We start from the raw sequence: 20,661 nt of genomic DNA, 5'->3' as shown, positions 1-20,661 counted from the left end.
CGAAATATGGGCACTGTGTAAAATCAAAGTGTGTAAAATCAAGATTTGGCATTGAGGAGGAGTATACTTTTCAGGATAACACTAGCTCATTATCTTTAGAAGGCTTAAAATAGCATACCATAGGTAAGCACGCAGGACCCGGGATATTCGGAAATTCAGATTTTTCCGGTGTTTTGATCTCTTTTTTAAAGTTAGCTATTTAAATAACGGCGCATCTACCGTCATGCCGCCAGTGATGAATAAAAAAAAGTATTAATAGTCCGGAACAATTTTCCTTCTTTATAATTTATACGCATTAAAAAAGCATTTCCCCATGAAATTTTAGCATTAGTAGATTGACTCTTCCGGGAATAGCTTCTCTGTCGGCATTCTTCCGCGAATTCAGCGCCGGGACCTTCGACTCACAAGCCGTGTGACTCAGCTTCACGTAATATTTTGATTCCCCATATCTGATAACAACACCGGACACTTTTTGTATTTCGATTTGATGGTGCTAAACCATTCCTGAGTTTAAATGGACTGCCTTACCACTCACGTCTTGAATTTGACTTCAATGATTGCATGACGATTGACGAGGCGAGTAATTCTCCGAGGGCATTAACTCCCGTTCCGTTAAAAAATAAACGCTTGCCACCTAGCGGAGTTAAACTAATAGCTATTCAAGTTCCAATCATATTTCATTAAAACCCACTGACAATGAGATACAAGTTGAGTCAGTTCTGATACGTGCGCCGCGCAAGCAACTTTCCCTCGCCTCCATTCGTCCCGCAGATGTGGGGTTAGCCCGCGGAAAGAGACAACGCATGCTGCTTTTACCATCGTGTTGAATCACCATCGACTTACGTCCATACTAGAAGTACGACTATCTTTTTTGGATCACCTTGGAAGCCAAAATTTTGGCACGGGAGGATTTTTAACGGCTCATTTCGCCGTTATATTTCGCTGGGGCGACGGAAAACATAGCGTTAGCAAAATTCTAGAAAACCCTCCGTTTGGGATAGGTATTCCGTAGTTCATAATTCCGGATTAACGACCATCTACTGTAATTACAATAAATATGTTATAAACAGCGTCGATCAATAAGTCGAATAATAAACGAAAGGTGATAATGTTAATATCTCCGACGATCATCTGTCTTAATCAAAAGTAGTTACACATACACGGCGATTGCCGTAAGTTTTAGGTTTCGATATCCTTCTACGGCAAATTTGAACTAAGAGCGATGATCGCGTTCGTAAAGGAGCCTGAAATATTACTTAGAGGGCGCAGGGGGAAGCAATAATTAGATTCGCGATGTTTTTAATTTCACGCTCAACAGCGCGACGTCATTTCAACTGCGTAAAATCAAGATTAGCAGCCTCTTTGGGGCTGAGGTAATGCTGCGCAAAATCAAAAAACAGCGTAAAATCAAGAAAAGATGTAAAATCGAAGTTTCACCATTGCAATTCCCTATGCTTTCCGGCCGGACTTGAGTGCCGCTGCGTAAAAACGAGACTTGATGTAAAATCAAAGTGCGTAAAATCGAAGTTTTACTGTAGTTCAGAAACTGGGGCTTATGGAAATATATCTTTAGGGGTGGTGTTAAATTGTATAGTTAATCTATATTTCTGTTGTTTTCTGCTGGTTAATTTCATGTGTATTTTGTTTTTTTTTGTCTTATGCATGTGGCACACTCTTTTATGTATTTGTGCGCACTAACTGTACTCTGTATGTCTTCTGTGAAGCGATGGTGCCATTAAAGGCGCGTGAGCAAGTATCTGCAAATATCTTATTTCTACGATGAAAACCTTGCCCGAATCATTCATATTTCAACAAATGTTCGCTCACAAGCAAGGTTATTTTGGTTGATACGCAATGCCATGACACACAGTGTAACTACAAAACACCTTATTGACCTCTACAAAACTTATTTAATATAGTTATCTACAAGGAACATAAAATGAGTAATATGTTCAAACAGAAGAAAGCATTGAAGTCACCTTCACATTAGACTGAGACATACAGCCTTTCTTCGGCAGTGATTCTTTAATATGTATGTAGGTGCCGCTAATCACAAGAAGTCCCAAAATTACCTTTCGTTTTGAACATGGAGTACTTGAAGTCCCAAACCATCATCTCACCATCGAGAATAACACTTTTGACTTGAGGGTGGAAGAGAGGTCCAATCAAAGAAGCCAGGGTGCCCGAGCATGACTTGTTTTTGCCAAAGTTGTCAGTGTAATCAAATCCATTGCTGAAGCATACAAAAAAAAACTGTGGTAGCGATTAAGAGTGAAGGAGTAAATGCTAAGCTTGTAGCACATGAGAAATCATTATTGACATTGATAAATCCTCCTGAGACCTTAGAAAAAAAACCTAAAAAATGCTGAAAATTGCACTGACCAATGCACGCTAACAAAATAAAAATATTCTTTACCAAATTTTGGCATCTGTCCATTTAAAATTCACCTCTTTCAGCCAGAATGACCAGCCTGACACAAAAATGAGATGAGATTGACAAAAAGTTTTCATAGGTTCTAGGTTCTAGGCACTCAAGGTTCACATACTTTACACTTGGTTTACAAATTATATAACACAAATGATGTTGTATTTTAAACCCTAAATCTTTGTACACATTTTTTTAAATACTCTTTGTTTTTATACTTTTGTGATACTCTTGAACTTCCTTCTTCTTTTGTGATGAAGGCTATGAATTGTGTGAATACTCCTGGCTAATTAACTTCTCATCATTACATATTACTATTACCTACTATAACACAAGAAAAATTAGCCCATTTTCTGACATCAGCAATGAGAGAGTTGATAGAAACTAAGGGAGAACACAGAAGAGAAGACAACGTACTGAGAGAAGAACTTGAATTGCCCTGCACACATGTGCAATTGGAAGCGCTCCCCATCCAACTTTGTCTCGAGCAGTAAGTGAGTGAGCGCCCCTCCCTGGCCACCCAAAGAGGGAGCAGTTGCCTGGCCTGACCCTCCCGCGGAAGACTCGAGGAGCTTGGACACTTTGGCTGGGTCCGTTCGCTCGGACAACATCGGAGTCACATGGGAAAACAATTCCACTTCCAGTTCATGTAATTTCACTGCGGGATCCATCAATGTGATGCAAACCTATTAAGATAAAAAGTAAGATGAGTGACTCAAATTAAATGTGAAGGGAAAAAAATCTCCTTGACCACGAATTCAGCCAAGGACCCTTGACATTCCGGGCTACTGCCCAGAGGCCAAAAAAACAACAATATTTTTTCCAAAAACAGTCAAAAGTAAAAAAACACGCTTTTCATCACCAGGAGAAAAAAGCGTGGGTGCTGATTAGGTTTAGAAATAATTATGGCATGCCAATCCTTACTCACCCATCAGCCTCTCATACACTCATCTCTAAAGGCCGTTTTACACGAGGCACGTACTTGCACAATCTGACGTGTACGAAGGCGCAGTCTAAATCGTGTGAAGCGGTGAATTGCTAGAACACATGCGAGAATGTGTGGACGTGAGATGGCAAAATAGCCCGTTCTAATTTTGTTCATGCATTCGCGCAATTCCGTGCCATTTTAGAAATTAATGCAGTTTTAATCTGCGCAATTCCATGCCCAGTGTAAAACAGCCTTAATAAACCAAATCAGTACCCGTGACCTTCCGTGTGGTAGGCGAGGACCTATCCCAGCCACCAGTGAGGAAAAACCTCTCTTTTCTTCCTGAAAAAATTCTTCGAGTCTTTCTTCAAAATTGGAATGTTTTGATTGTGGAAGGGGGTTCTACCTTTCTATCTCTGATATCATGCTTCAGCCTTATGGCATGGGTAAAATAGTCAAGTTTCCTATATGCACGACCCAATCAAATCGACTCTAAGTAGAAATGGAGCGCATAAGCATTACGCAAAGATCAACTTCAGAAAATTGCAGAGACACCCAGTGGCGGCGCGTGCGTGTACGCATGTTAGCAAGTGCACACCCAGAGATGAATGAATTTTAAAAGGAAACTATTCCTTTGTAACGAGAAGGATAAAAATCCTGTCTACATATGTAAGAAACATGAGCCTCCGAACGCTACAGCTATCTCCTATTCGAATTCACCGCTCTACAAATGTGCGATCCCGTGGCATCGCGCCGGTCGCATATTCGGTTTATGCGATCGCATATAGGTGCTCGGACAGGACGAAGTAAGCGGGGGGGTATGTGCTGTTCAAAGGGGTGATGGGAGCAGACTCAAAACGATGCGAGTGCGCACGCGCATATTTTTGGTGACTGACTCGCAGGTAGTGTAGTGGTGTAGCCGCCACCTACACTACCTGTGCCCAGGATCCTAGTCCGTCTGCAACAGAGCCATCTGTATGGCCGTTTTCTACACTACTTCCTCTTAGGGTGTAACTCATTTTGAAACAATAATTTACATGCGCGAGGACTTCCGGAAAGTCTCTAGTGTCGTTGCTCTACTAGGTTTCATTGTTGGCAATAACATTCAAAGCACATTTAATGAAAGAAATTAACTACTGAAAATTCTGGTGACAATTCCGATGACAACCAGTGAAGCAGAGAGGTGCTTTTCCAACCCTTAAGCGTGTTGAAACATTTTTACGTAGGAAGATGGACGAGGACAGGCTCAGTGCTTTGGCGATGTTGTCAATTGAAAAAAGTTCCTGGATGGTATCTAAGGTTTCAATGACAAGGTGATAGACAAGCTCGCTCAGAAGAAGAAAAGGAGAATGAAATTCATCTACCATCACTTGTAAAGGTGTGTTTAGAATAATTATTTCCATTAGCATGCTAATATTATTTCCTTTCATGCAATTTTTAGGGTAGAATGTACCAGTAAAATGTTTTGCTTGCTATGTATTCTATTACGACGAAATATGATGCTCATGGATTAGGATTAACATAATATAATTAAATCATCCCATATCTGCTGTAATGCACACCCTAGATAAATTACCACCAGCCGCCACTGGAGACACCTGCACTGGTCTTGTGCAGGTGTGCAGCTAGGAATTAATGCTAGGGGGGGGAGGGGTTTAGGCTCAACTAATACTGGAGTCAATTAACTTGATTGTTTCTGGCTTTACCTTGTGAAAATCCATTCTGAACAATAAAAAGTTATGGTACTTTTTCACATGATTTATTCAATACGACCGGTTTCGTCACAGAGGCGACATCATCAGGTATAGAAATCGTTATAATAATCGATATAATAATACTGGAGTGTCTGGGGGGTATGGAATACCCGCCAGGGTAAGCGGGAGGTGCGGGGACCCTCCCCCGGAAAATTTTTAAGATAAATGGTTCAAAATGGTGAGTTTTACGGCTTTCTGAGGGATATTTTATTAATGGTTACACTATTTTATAAGTAATATTTATCCAATTAAATAAAATGGATTAAATTTGAAAATTTCTCTGAGCTCTGGGGGTTTTTTTTATCCCAAAACCCCCCTCACTGCGCCACTCACTGCTCTTGTGGACCAACTTTTGAAAGTGAAAGTACCACTAACCCTTAGCAGCTCAAGGTGCCAATATATTGGCCTTTGGTTTTCGACTTAAAACCCTCGTGAAGCCAATCTATCAGCCCTGTTATCATAATATCTGTTCAATTATTTCTTATTAAAAAATATATTACTATTTTAAAATTCAAATTTAATTTTATCTGAACAGTAATATGTTCTGAAGACCAAGTCAAAATTTCAGCATCTTATATCCAGAGATAACTTTGAAAAAAAATATTAAAAAAAACTGAAATTTTCAGGAATTGGGCTTGAGCTTTCTGGGAGTGACAACAGAAATTGCCGCGAGACCAAAAGGGTTAAAACCCTCACCTTCCTCCACAACACTGTTTCTTGGACATGCATCATCATGAATACATAACTATACCCTTTCTCTCATTATCTTTCTAAACTCTTTCTTTTTGGGTGCCTTTTTGTGGCATTTTCCACTCTGCCAAGGCAACCTTGACCTCACGCAAACTGTCATTGAAAAACTCTGGCTGAGCATGCAATTGACCCTCATGAAGAGCAGAGAAACCACTTAGTGCATATGTCATACTCACTTTTTCCAGATCATTCCTCACATCAAACAGGCCCCTGGCATCACGGTGGAATGCACTGAAGATGCTTGTGGTGCCCAATTTAAATTTTATAGACTTGAGGATTATTCGAATGAGCCATTTTTGCTCCAATGCAGACAGGGTCCTCAGCATTTCCATCAGTTCTTGATCGATCATTCCTGTCCAAGAAGGATCAGTCATTGCTACTATGATACAAAAATAATAGCACTCAGCAGCAGGGGCACAGCTAGGAATTAAGGCTAGGGGGGGGTTTTAGAAAATAATTTAAGATAAATAGTTCAAAATGGTGAGTTTTACGGCCTTCTGAGGGATATTTTTATAATCCTTATATTATTCTATAAGTAATATTAATCTAATTAAGTGAAATGGATTAAACTTACAAATTTCTCTGAGCTCTGGGGGGGGGGGGGGGGTTTATCTCCCAAAATCCCCCCCTCGCTGCACCACTGCTCAGCAGCAAGTTTAAGTTATCTTTTCAATTGAAAAACAGCAAAGCTGTGAGCAGAATTTGAATTCTTCCCACTGGGGCATGCCAATTCAAAAATATCCAGCCAGGGAATACATACATTTGAAAGGTTCACTTCCAAGTCCTAAAAAAGGTGTTAAATACTAGCAGTGGCAGGTCTATAGGAGGGGGGCATTGGATACCCAAGGGGGGCTTTAGCCCCCCTTGGGTATCCAATTTACACTTGATAGAATGGTAATTTTTTTTCTGACTACCCCCACCACTGCCAGAATTTTAACCCACACTAAGCCACCCCCCCTTGTCTCTATTCTGGATCCGCCACTGGACACTAGCAAAATTGATTTGAAATTTTGAATTTGTTATAAACAATATTGAATTTTTTAAGTTTCTTAAAACAATCTATTAATAATCTTTTTCAATTCAAGACCTTCAAAACGAGACATTGCATGCTTAAATATCTTCCTTATCTCCTAAGACATATATGCCATCTGATGCGAAGATGCTTTCAAAAAATTCCAGTTTTACAGCATTGCAACATTTTGTACACCATTGCACGCATTACCAGAAGACTTCGGGGTTTTTGTTTCCAATTTAAGTGAAGTCGATTGGTCAAATTTGATCAAAATTGGTGACCCAAGGGGAAAATTGTTATTCAACTTTGGGTGGAATGGCCTACTTTATAAAATGCAGTTGCCCATAGATCTGAATGAGGAACCTTGGAACTTGGGATCCAAACCTTTTTGTACATATCCTTATGATTACAAAGGCACGGTATACTGAAAATTTGGCATCATGAGTAGCTATCTAAAATTTCTTAGCAACATTAATTAAAATTATTTATTCTGGCTTACGATTACAGCAGCCAATTACTCACGGGGCTCATGGCTGGCATGATACTTAGCAAGGTTGTCCAAGTGTTTGTTAACATCCTCGACACTTATGTTCTGGGAAGATTGGGGGCAGCGGCTATTCAGCACCCAGTAGGCCACCTCAGCAAAGTCACCAGCAACACTCCCGGCAAACTTAGGAACTCTGGCATCAAACCACAAAGAAGATAACATGAAGTGAGGCAAGATATAGCCATCCTGCATGGAAATATCTAAATTTCAGGTGAATCAGGTCTCAATCAATCAAGTCTGAGCCAATTAGTTCATGTTTTTAAGTGACTTGATCAGGTGCGATCAGGAATTAAATCAATTCAAATTCAATTAGATAAGATCGATGTAAAATTAATATCAGGTTTTGAGCCAATTTAAATCCTGATCAGTCTCATTTGGAATTTAGTCAAGTCCGATCTAATGATAATAATAATAATAATAAATTTATTGTTCTAGGACCTTGTCCTATGGAACATATCAAATTTTACAGTTAAGTCTCTCAGCAGTGAACAATATAGAAAGAGTGAAAATACAATTTAACAGTATTAATGACAAATATATTACAGTATTTTAATATCAATCATATTTTTCGAGTAAATAAACAAACATTTTCATTTTAAATTGATTAACAGTTTTACAATTAACAATATCATTCGGTATTTCATTCCAAAATCTTATAGCAGAGTTTAAAGTGGACAACTGGAACACCGTAGTTCGGCAATTTGGTATTTTAAAACGCCTTCTAGCTCGTACTATTCTACTGGTTTCACTTTGGTTACATATAATCATATTGTAAAGATAGTCAGGTGTTTTGGATGACAATATTTTATAAACAAAAACAGATAGCAGGAATTTAGTTTTCTGTTGGGGTTTCAACCACTGCAGCTTTATGTAGTAAGGAGTGACATGCTCCCGGATATTTATATCATATACATATATATCTAATCGCAGAATTTAATAGTGTTTGTAACTTCTGATATAATTTACCAGTTAGGTCAGAAAAAACAAGGGAACAATATGTAGTCCATATGTGGAACCAGCAAGGTATTCGCCAATTTTTTTCGTACTTCTATTGGGATTAGGCGTTTGAAATGTTTGATCAGTGCCAATATTTTATGTACCTTGTTAGAAATGGTGGATACATGTTCGTTCCACGTTAGCGTATTGTTCATAATGACCCCTAAGTTTTTTACTGAGCTTGAATAGCCAATATCAACGCCTTCAACTTTTATTTTCGGTATTCTGTCATAGTTGAGTTTCCTGACATACATTGGAGTACCAATAATAATAGCTTGAGTTTTATGGGGATTAAGTTTTAGTAAATTCATTCTGGCCCAATCACAAACGTGATTAACATCTTCATTTAATTTTTCAATGACATTATCAATGTTTGTTGGGTGACAGTCAAGGTAAATTTGTAAATCATCTGCGTAGAGGTGATATTTCAAATGGGTAATTGAAAGTGGTATATCTTTTATGAAAATTGAGAATAAGAGGGGACCTAATATTGAACCCTGGGGCACACCACATGATACTACCGAGAAGCTAGACAGTACTCCGTCATCTCCCTTTACTGCTGGAGTTCTCTGGAACAAGTAAGAACGGAACCAATTAATCACTGGGGTGGAAAATCCTAATTGGTTCATTTGTCTAATGTATGATCAGATAACTGGTCACAATTTAAATCAGACCATACGCTAAACTAAAATTTCCATGTGGGACTGCAACACAAAGGGCAATGCAGAAAGTTTACGCCATTCACCTGCGAGAAGCATAGAATAATTTACGCACATATGTATATATGCACCTACCTGTAGTTGAGCAGTTTGGTTGCATCTGATCCCTCTTTGGGAAGGCACAGGATTCGAACATATATGCGTGCAAGGGTGTGTTCCTTCACGCCATAGGGCCCACGTGCACGATCCAGGGAGGGCACCATGAGCCTCAGCACAGGAAAGTAGCTGTCCGTCTGCAAGAGGAAAGCCAAGAGGTACATCAGCACAAACAAATAACGATTCTCACTCTCCTATGCTACAAACATGTAAAAGCCTCTTTTTGCAAAGGACGTCACGCTCAAGATCTGCTAAAAAAATCAATGCACATGAGAAAAACAACAAATGGCTAATGTAGTTGTACGTCCATTTACACATACAGTGAAACCTCGATTTTACATTCCCCCATTTTACATTTTCCCTGATTTTGCACACTATGTATCAGGTCCCAAACAATGCCACCTTTAATAAATGATACTCTATTTTACAATTTCCTCAATTTTGCACTTTATGTAAGTGGTCCATTCAAAAGTGTAAAATAGAGGTTTCACTGTATATTAATACACTCAAGATTAATTATGGAAAAACTTTCCCTTCAGAGAGCAAAAAATTATCAAGGATAAAGTTTCAAACAATTTATTTACCCACTCATTCAGAGAATAAACCCGGAGGTTAGCTTTGATTAATGAGGTTAAAGTTAATCCCTAACCAAGCCACACGTATGTGATAGCACACATTATTCAGGGTAGGGTGGCCAGTTCCTTTCCCTGAGCCAACACTCGGAGGATTATTTATGGGCGTCTGGCTTCATCTGAGATTTGAACCACAACACTCCCTCACTTGCAGATATACATAACCTCTGGCTCTAATTTAGTTAATGATAACTAAGTAAATGAGGTTATTTACCTTCTAATTTTAATCTAAATTATCTAAGCATATTTCCATTTCTTTGCAACTTCTCAGACGACTAAGGAATTGCCCAGCCAAATCAGACCGATAGGTACAGAAATGGATGCATTTGGAATGTTATGCACGCCACATATTTCAACTTAACATCAAAATCATAGAAATGAAGCAGTATCAATTCATAAGCAAAAGTGAGGCAGATAAGAAAAATAAGTGAAATATTAACTGCTGAAGAATGGAATTTTCTTTGGCTGGCCACGATGGGTGAGAGATTTGAAAGCAGCTGAATCTGTTTTGGGGAACTGAAGCTTTTAAATGTGCCCTCAGCATTTACTAGTACTTTGACTATCTAGCTAAGAAAACATGTATCCGATTTTATTCTGAACGGCAATTGTAATGAATATGAGACAAAAAGATGTAATGATATGCATGTATTTTCATCTGCACTAACCAGAACTTATAATAGTCCAGGAAATGAAGCATTTTGGCTTGCAATTTTTTCAAACTGATTCGATTTTCTTGAAATTTTCACAATAAGTAGGGAATATACCAGGAATCAAAATCTATATCATGCCGACGGGCGCTTTTACCCTGGGGGTGGTTTCCACCCCATCTCGGGGGTGGAAAATATTAATTACATTTTGACTACAGGAATCGATAGAAAAATAAATTCTAAGAATAAAGTGTTCCTTTCATTTTTTGCGTAAAGTTAATATTTTTCGAGTTATTTGCGATTGAAAGTAACAGTTTTTGACGAAAAAATCAACGATTTTAATCGATTATAGGCAAATAACTTGAAAAGTATTAATTTTATTAGGAAATTGTGAATTACAAAACTGTAGCTTGTAAAAAATTAAATAAAAATCTCATTTTATATTTCCTTTATGACCAATTCGGACCGAGCTACAACTTGTTGATGGTTATCTATTGTTTGTCATGCGCTAAATTTGAAAGATTCAATACTAAATAGCGGGAAAAATATTATTTTCGAGGAAAAATTATGTAATCTGTTTAAAAGTGTTTTTAAAAACCTTTCTTATAATGAGAAAAAATATTTTTTATCATGAAATTTGAGCGAGTTATGATTAAAAATAAGATCACTCCCTACTTTTTTGTACGAAAAAATCAGTGGAAACGACTCCTTATTACCACACTAGACAAAATTGATCAATGCCCTTCAGTATTTCTCTTTATTTAAGTATTGTTAATTGATCCTAGAAGTTTTTTTAATTTACAACCCTAAATTTTGAAAAAATTGGAGGAAAACTTGAAAAGTCATTTTCTACAATTTCGTTAAAAATGCTCTTTTTTTCAAAATAACTCCAAAAAAAATGGATATATGAAAAAAATTCAGGAGTAATAAATTGTAGCTTCTTTATTTTCAAATATTTTGGTGTGTTTTAATTTTCTATGCAATAAATATTTGGTGAGATATTGATAATTAAAACCTCTATTTCCAAGGGAGCTCCACCTTATTTAAACCCTTAAATCCCTCCCCTTTCAAAATTAATGACTCGAAAAAAATTTAATTCACATGACCTTGTGGTCAGTAAAAACCCTACAAAATAAAATTTAAATCAACTTTCTATCATAAAAAATAAAGGAGCTATGTTAGAAATACCAATCAAATTTATTTTCGAAAAATTCGAAATCCACAATTCAGAGCATAATATTCCTCATAATCAGCATATACTTTGTGTACTTTACGTTAGAAGCTAACGATACACTCAAATTTGCTACAAAATAAACACACATACCCATAAGATGTATATATACATACACATATGTGAGTATGTGTACTCTCGCTTACAGTGACCTATGAGCATGCATGTGGTGGGAAGACTGGAAGCCATAGTCTCCGTTTGATTGTTTCATGTAATGTCTACATAAATGCACATTTATTTGTTTATGTTACCATGACGAAGTTTGTTCTGTTTATCCTATTATTATATCTTTTCTGTGCTGTGATTAAAATCATGAGAGAAAAAAGTGAATACATAATAAAAGGAATAAGAAAGTGAATAAGAAGATACAATGTGATAAATAATTCTAATTTTTAGGGTAAATATTTTTTTTTACATTAATCCCCAATAAGGGTTGATTATTATGGGTTAAAACACATTAAAATTATTTTCAAAACACAAAAAAATAATTATACATATAATTTAAACTAAATTTTACTCGTATTTAGCTTTAAAAAATAATTTTTTAAGTTTCAGCTTTTAGGGGTAGTTTTCACCACTAAAAAATAAAAGGCGCCCTTCGGCATGATATAGATTTTGAATAATGGGGTATGATTAGTCTAATCCCAAATATTAATGCAAATCGATTCGGCTTGAAAAAAATTTTTAAAGGAGGTATGATTAGTATAAATACAAATTTTTATGCAAATCGATTCAGTTTGAAAATTCTTTTTTACATTAATCCCCACTAAGGGTTGATTATTATGGGTTAAAACACATTAAAATTATTTTCAAAACATAAAAAAATAATTATACATATAATTTAAACTAAATTTTACACGTATTTAGCTTTAAAAAATAATTTTTTAAGTTCCAGCTTTTAAGGGTAGTTTTCACCCCTAAAAAATAAAAAGCGCCCTTCGGCATAATATAGATTTTGAAGTAGGGGGTATAATTAGTCTAATCCCAAATTTTGGTGCAAATCGATTCAGTTTGAAAAAATTGCAAGGTTTTTCACTTTTATGAGCTTCATTTCCTGGACTATAAGTGATCGTGCCCAATGTGTATAAAACTGTAAAACCACCGACCATACAATTCATAAAAAAGATGTAAGATTGGCTGTATAAAAGAATTTAGTGGTATGTATTTGAAGTACTTCATATGCGTGTAGCTTTATGCCACAATACATTATATGGGAAAATCAAATTATTATTTTGGTTCTAACTGATAACCCATTCTCAAGGCTACTGAAGAAGATAAAAGGTAGCCAACATTTAAGATTTTAACATGCCACCTAGGCTACCGGAATACTATCTATGAGAATGGAGGACAATATGTCAGCTGCCTTCAATTTACTTACCTTGTGTCTAGCTCAAGAGATGATACTTTAGAACTCTGGCTTACCAAGAGAATTATGTATTTAGAGAAATGTTCATTCAATTTATTTACCAAGAAAGTGTTAAATCGTATGTATGGACCACACAAAATTTGACCTTTACAGGTAATAGGGTGGTTTCCTATTATTTTTTTATTGCCTAAATAGAAAGATTATTACTCCTGGAGTACGTATTTCGCGCTTTTAGATTTTTAAATGACGATATCTATTTTTCGCGATTAAATGAAAAGTGAAAATTTTCAAGCGCGCAAAAACGCGACGCGTAAGTAGGGAAGTCCGTGCGACGCATTTCTGGTTCCCCCTCTCTCCTTGTGAAGTGACCTTGATCGAGGCTCTGAGCGCTGATAGGACACAGGATGCTAGCGGATAGCTGAGTACCTTGCTGAATGGTAGCGCTTGGCTTAAAAAAGGTTTATTAATACCTTATCAAACGAAGAAAACTTTCCGACCTTAGCCAGTTTTAATAGGTGATTATTAAGACATGTTTCCCTGAGCTCTGTGCCTCATGCATGCATTGGTAACCTCAGACGATGTATAACTCCTATCCTCTCGTGTAGAAACTAGGTCCCTGTGACGTCACGGGGAGTGGAATCGCATGGGCGCCAATCTGGCCTTTTTCAAATGGGGATAAAATTTGACCCTTGCCATTCGTCTAAACCGGTATTTCAAAAACCAAATAATTTGTGTATTATGAATACACTAATGGTGGGTAACGAATCGCAATCAATGCCTATCGTTTTCTTTGATGAAGGAAACTACCCTATTATGACGTGGAAGCAGGTTTTTGAGAATTTTATCACGGGAATACAGGGCTGTTACAATTAATTACCTTGCAAATGACCCCAAAAGGTTGATGCGCTTATCATGTGTCTAAATAAATTAACTCATATAATCGCCGGAGCTAGCACCAAATAGCATCTTAGACTCATGGATTGGAATTATGCTAATAAAATTTCTGCCAAGGTCATAACTGCCACTCCATCACTTAGGTTGTGGTTTTTTTTTTAATTTTCCAAAGATCCTTGATTTCAACCTCTTACTATGAGCTACCGGGAATAGAATCAATATGCAAAAAAAATCACATTGATTGTTCTACATTAACACATTCAAGCCGAAGGACGCGAATGCGCATCCGGAGTGTTTTGCCAGGATGCCTATGGATGCGCATTCACGTCCCGTAACGATTCCGTTTCGTCACCTTCCCCTACAGTAGGGTTTTATTGTGTGCGTTCTCTTCCGATGTCAGTTCCTCAGTACCACTTGTGCCTTCGTGTCGGTGAGAACAGTTTTCAAAGAATACATTTTATTCCGTTTCTTCAAGGCATATTTTGGTGAGCACAATATGTAACTTTTTTTCAATTTATCGTGACATTACCATTTTATTTTATATTGCATTTCGTCCATGTTCTCAATTTCTTGCTAAAGGCATTTAACCCTCGAGCGGGCACGCCTGATATTTTTACACGACCGGGAGCGTGGCATACTCTGTGCACGATGTATGCATTTATACGATAATACTTGATTTTTGTTGAAATTTATCTTTATTCGTAGAAATTAGTTCAAGCTTGTGCATTTATAGGTAATAAAAATTTAAAGGTACACAGGTGATACACGGCTGGTTGTGCGGCGTAATGTATACGCCCCAGGGGTCGGGTTTCCTTGCCAATCTAAAAACTATTGCTGCAATACTTTTTGCTTTAAAAACTCGCACTTTAGACAGTAAAAATGACATTGTAAGCGAGGCCATTCAAGAAAAGCAAAGCATGAGATGCACGGCCGGTTGCACAGCATACTTTGTACGTCTTGAGTGTCGGTTCCTCTTGCCAATCTAAATATAAACTAGCTTCATTACCTAGGACTTTGAAAACACGCACTATCGACAGTCAAACGTACATTGTAAGAATACACGAGGCCATTCTAGACCAGAATGTACGTACAATGTTGAAATCCTTAGTTTTCGAAGATTGGCTTACTTTATACGCCACCGTGCCCTCTCGAGGGATAAAAAAACTAATAATAAAGGACGTTTATTCTTCTTTAGGTGTTTATGGAATTAGGAATGGATCCTAAACAATCAACTTCTGGTGTGAGTCGCAAGAGAAAGATGAGTGCAATAATTAAGGATGATGAAATGGAAAAAGCTTTGATTAGAGGAAAGTGAAAGTGACTCACAATCGGAAAATTCAGAGGAGGATATTCTCGAGGAGGAGGAGGAGGTAATCGCAAATATAGATCTATCCGACGAAGACTCGGATGATGAAGAGCAAGCAAATACCCTAAGTGAGGGGGATAAGCGTATTGTTTGGTTCGTGGATCAGCAAAAAACAAGCAGTGATATTACTTTTACTGGCAATGCTGGACTAAAGGTTCCCAACCCTGGCAACAATCCCTTTGCCTATTTGTCTCTTTTGGCGGATGATTTGATGCTCAATTTTATTCTGAGAGAGACAAACATCTATGGGAAGGAAAAATTGAAGACGAAGTGGGTTGATGTGAGCATGGAAGAATTCCACACATTTTTAGGGGTTGTCTACCTGACGGGAATTGTGAGACTTCCGAAAATTGCTCAGTATTGGAGTGAAAATGATCTTTACGATTTCCCTGGTTTTACTGAAGCTATGTCTAGGGATAGGTTTTTGGTAATATTGCAGGCTCTCCATTTTGGTAGGAATCCTCTTCCTGGTGAGCCAAAACCAGAAGATCCTCTTTATAAGGTGAAGAATATTGTTGAAACTATTCGCGATAACATGAAAAAAATTTACTATCCAAATAACTTAGCCGGGACGAGTCAATGGTTATGTGGAGGGGAAGGCTTTATTTTCGCCAATATATTCAAGGAAAAAGCCACAAATATGGGATCAAAATTTATATGTTGTCGGAGCCAGGTGGTCTTGTTATAAATAATTTGATCTACACAGGATCCCGAGACAAAGAAGTAGGGGGAATGGGGCACACAGAAAAAGTGGTAAAGAAACTTCTTTCCGACTACGAGAATGTCGGACATGCAATATACATGGACAATTTCTACAATAGTCCAAACCCTTCCCTAGAATTACTAAAAAAAAAAAAAGATTTTCTCTACCGGAACATTGCGCCCATCGAGAAAGGGAGTTCCTAAGGATATAATGGCAAAAAAACTAAAAAAGGGGGAATTTATTAGCCGCTATAGTGAGGAGGGTCTTTGCGTTACCAAATGGAAGGACAGAAGGGAAGTAGTGACCTTATCAACGGAATTTGGTGGTGATATGGTGAACGTTACCAGTAAGAGGGGGAATGAAGAAGTGAAACCAGGGCAAGTGGTGCATTACAACATGGACATGGGCGGAATAGATAGAGCAGACCAACTACTATCCTATTATTACGTTGAAAGACGAACTCTTAGATGGAACTGCCTGGATGGGTGGGCCTCCACTTTCTAGAACTTTCCCTGGTAAATGCATACCTTCTGTTCAACAGATTTAGTGCAAGTTATGGTCTCCACTCCCATCCACCGCTGAAACAGTGTAGAATATTGCTGGTGGAATTAAGAGACCCTAACATTTTCACAGTAAACTCATTCGTTTATACCTTATCACGTGAAGTAGATAGTGAGGGTAAACAATACTAATCTTGAGAATCATAATCTTTTTACTAAGCATGTGAAATAGATTTGGTCATAAAGAAAGAACGACAGAATTAAATATTTAAGTGTAAACATACTAGAAAACGTGAAAAATTGAGGTAACAAAAATGCAAGAAAAAGACTCGGATGTACTATTTTACAGCCTTTAAAAGTTAGAATCGTAAAATCTTTAGGGTGTAATGCGGGATTGCATAATCTCCGTACCTAGCCATAAAGCCGGAGGACGCGAATGCGCGTCCTAAATAATTAACGGGTTATTAATTTAGAAAGAGAAAATTGAATAAAACTCCATTAAATATTAGCAAAATATCGAATAAATTATGCAAAAATAACCATCCGTCTTTTTAAAAGTATAATAAAAAATACTCCGGGTTGAATGTGTTAAGAGGTTTCTCAAGAGTTTGAAGTGGTCATAGGGCAATGCAATGACAATAAATTTTCTCAAATACACCAAATGGCATCATTTATAAAGCTAAAATGAAAATTTCCAACTTTTTCAAACTAAAATTCACTCCATTTACCGTTTGAGGAAAAGTTTTTGAGGAATGAAATACTTCAGCATCCCCCATCTAATATGGCTCGCAAACTGCACTTGTGGTCAGCTATTTGGTTCTACACCCCCTATTGCCCTATGACCCCTTTGCAACATCCCTTCCCAGATAGCACAAAGTAAGAGAGTTATCTGTTTCTTTTGGTTTTCTGGCGAAAAATTGATAAGTAGCATATTGTAAGCTAAGGGGCTTACATAAAGCAAGGGTAAGATTTTAGGGAAGAATAGGTAAGAAATGCCATCAAATATCCTCAGACAACGTAAGTCGCTTCTGTTGGAGCGCCAAAGGTGGCTGAACAGCGTACTGCACATGCTATGCTGCTCATCCCGACATGACAAGCCTACCAGTGAAGTTCAGGGAGTCTTTATAAAGGCCGTTTTACACGGTATACGGAATTGCGCAGTATGACGTACATGCCAAGGCGCAATCAAAATTGCGTCGTGTAAAGAGGTGAATTGCTAGAACACATGCAAGAATGCATGGATTGGAGACGGCAAAATAGCCCCTGTTCTAATTTTGTTCATGCATTCATGCAATTCCACGCCATTTTAGAAATTAATGCAGCTCTAACCTGGACAATTCCGTGCCCCGAGTAAAACGGCCTTAAGAGCTTAACAACTGATAACAGATTTTTCCGTAAAGAGAAAAAATTAACAATTGCAAGTGACCGGCTGGTGAAGATAAAAAAGCATAATACAAGTACTTTATCCTTGTGGCAGAAAGAAAATAAAACACCAGGGAGAACCGAATGTATGACCTCAGTATCTGCAGCTACTAGACCACGGTAACCGATGAGGAAACAAGGTGTGGTTACCATTTTAAATTCCAACGATATAGAAAAACTTAGCTGGTATGTGAATGAAAAAACTGAAATTATTCAAGGTCCACACAATATAACATTTATGAATTTTAATTTATGATCTGATGACCCGATGAATACAATATATATTAGAGATTCCTTCCGGCTATTTTTATATTATTCTACGTCGCTTTTCTTGTGAAAGTAAGTGTTTTTCTTACAACCTTCATTTCACCATCATTTCATAAATGTAAATGATTTTCAAATTATGGCCGTACGATGTTATTTCTACTCATACTATAGAACTGCCAAGAATGAAAAAATTATTCTTATACATAAATCCCTTCATGAATACTCTAAAACGATGGAATAAAAACAACATCTAAGGAAGTGCTGAAAGTTTGGCAACCATTTTGTCATTACTCTGGATGTTTGTCGGCCTGCCCGTAAGAAACCCATAGCAAGCTCACTTGATAAGCGCCTTCCTTATTTCTTCCTTTCACCTTATCTCAATGACTTATAATGTGCTAGCTGGGTTGGTAAGGACTAAGAAAGTAATTTTTCATGGAAAACCATGACAGATTGGTAACTTTTACTTGGTAAGTGACGCAAAACATTAGACACCTCTACAGCTCTTATTTATGCACATCCATATTAAAGTTATGCACTTCTAAAAATTTGCCATCAAGATAAATGCCCAAAATTATGTACTTTTCACTAGGAATTTACAAAGAAGCATTCATTGACCCACAGAAAAGCTTAATTATTCATATTTAGTCATAAAAAACCTTGAAGCTGTGATAACTACAATCTCAATACTTACAGTTATTTTTCCGCCTATATTTTTTTTAAGTTCAAGCAAAAGCTGTAAGAGTTGTAAAGAGAAACCTTATAATGAGTTTTCACATTGCCCAATATTATCTCCTTGTTGTTTGCACTCTTGTGAGCAACGCCTTCCCTAAATGAGCACATCTCTGAATACAATGCAAACTAAGTTGATGTCACGACTCATCACACGTGGGCGGCAACATTTGGAATTTTTTTATTTGAAAATTATGAGAGAAAGGCTGAATGAGGAAGATGTTTTTTTTAAATAACAACTTATATTTCACTTGAACCGACCAAATTATTTCAATAAATGGAGATTTAGGGTCTGCCTAAACAGCCCCATTTGTTACCAAGACCTTCACAGCATGAATTGACAAAATTCATCAATTTAAGAACTAACAAAAGAAATGTAAAGGAAATATGCATTGTAGGTTTCCCACTGCCTTAAAAGATGAGTATGGGGATCGCCATATCAAGACATCTACCTGATGATAAAGTTACAAATAAATAGTATATTAAGTTTTAGCTGTAACCATTCATCATACTCATCTCTTTTCTAACTACAATGATGCCCACTCTGACTGAAAAAATGTATCAGAATTTTACTTTTTGTCTAAATATTGATTTTTTTGCAATTCAATTCATACAGAAGATATTTAAACAGAAAATAAATCACATATTTGATATGGGCTGGCAACTATTAGTCCCATGAAACGATTTGCTCTGAAAAAAGTGATGAGGCACCCAACGGTCCATTCAGTCCCTAATGTTTCTTGGTTTTTCTCTCACTATGTACAAGTGTGCAGTGGATCAGAATTTCCCGGACATTAATTCATGTCATAGAAAAGGCTCAAATCAGGACTCATTTATCCCTCAAATGGCCTCAACGTGTTGCCATTTATAAAACTCAGCCACAGATAATGCAAACGACATCCAGGCATAATTGGATCTCAAATAGCAAGTTATAGAATGAAAATAATTAATAAAATAATATTATGAAAATAACATCGACTTTGCATGTTCCTCCCTACTTCTCAGCAAAAACTGACTAAAAATCACAGCTACAGAAGAATTCAGAGATTCATAGGCTAACGCTCTCCTTAAAAACCAATTATTCATGCTTAAAACTTTTGCAACAATTCCATATAACTTTAATAATTGGTATAAAATGCTACTCGTATTTCAGAGCAGAAATAAAGAAATAAGTAAAGAATATTTCATTCTAAAATATAGCATATGGAAAGAGCAAATTCATTGAGCTGCTATCCTCATTGCATGCTAATTGTCATCAAATCACAGCATAATTATAATCAATTTTATTCATTGAGTCAGTGTTGAATAATACTGCAAGTGTCATACTCCTGTTGCCATATGTATACAGCAGGGGAGTTGTTGCATACTTAACACAAGGATTAAAAGAGGGACAACATAAGTTGGGCAAGCAAAGGTGACACAATATATAACTGTGATGGTAATTAATACAGTACACATAGAAGAAAAATTTTGGTAGAGAAATCAGCTACTGATGACCTTGCTCCAGCATAAGAAAAATCAACTTTCAGCAAAAATCACAATTTTATTCAAATAGATTGAGGCAACATCGTTCAACCCTTGATAACATTAAACATACCCAAGAATCACAAATTAAACTCGTACTTGACTTGACAAAAAAGTGATCACCAAAACTTCCCTAAGACTGAATAAGCAGTT

General features: G+C 37.0%; 1 protein-coding gene across 3 annotated transcripts in view; it reads right to left on the bottom strand.

The window, feature by feature from the left end:
- LOC124156533 (DNA ligase 4) overlaps positions 1–20,661 on the bottom strand; it is a 50,619-nt gene that overhangs the window by 25,267 nt on the left and 4,691 nt on the right. For all 3 annotated transcript variants that reach the window (XR_006864344.1, XM_046531127.1, XM_046531126.1), the window contains 5 exons: positions 9,207–9,364; positions 7,392–7,549; positions 6,034–6,209; positions 2,843–3,111; positions 2,073–2,233 (listed from right to left, as the gene is read on the bottom strand). Coding sequence is in view for 2 of the 3 variants with exons in the window: in XM_046531127.1 (XP_046387083.1) it covers positions 2,073–2,233; positions 2,843–3,111; positions 6,034–6,209; positions 7,392–7,549; positions 9,207–9,364 (922 nt within the window). In the remaining variant the exon portion in view is untranslated. The remainder of the gene's footprint in view (positions 1–2,072; positions 2,234–2,842; positions 3,112–6,033; positions 6,210–7,391; positions 7,550–9,206; positions 9,365–20,661) is intronic.

This window comes from Ischnura elegans, chromosome 3, assembly GCF_921293095.1.
Source record: "Ischnura elegans chromosome 3, ioIscEleg1.1, whole genome shotgun sequence".
In the NCBI taxonomy this organism is placed as follows: Eukaryota; Metazoa; Arthropoda; class Insecta; order Odonata; family Coenagrionidae; genus Ischnura; species Ischnura elegans.
Note: the sequence above shows the minus strand (reverse complement) of the source record. Positions and strands in the feature narration are given on the sequence as shown.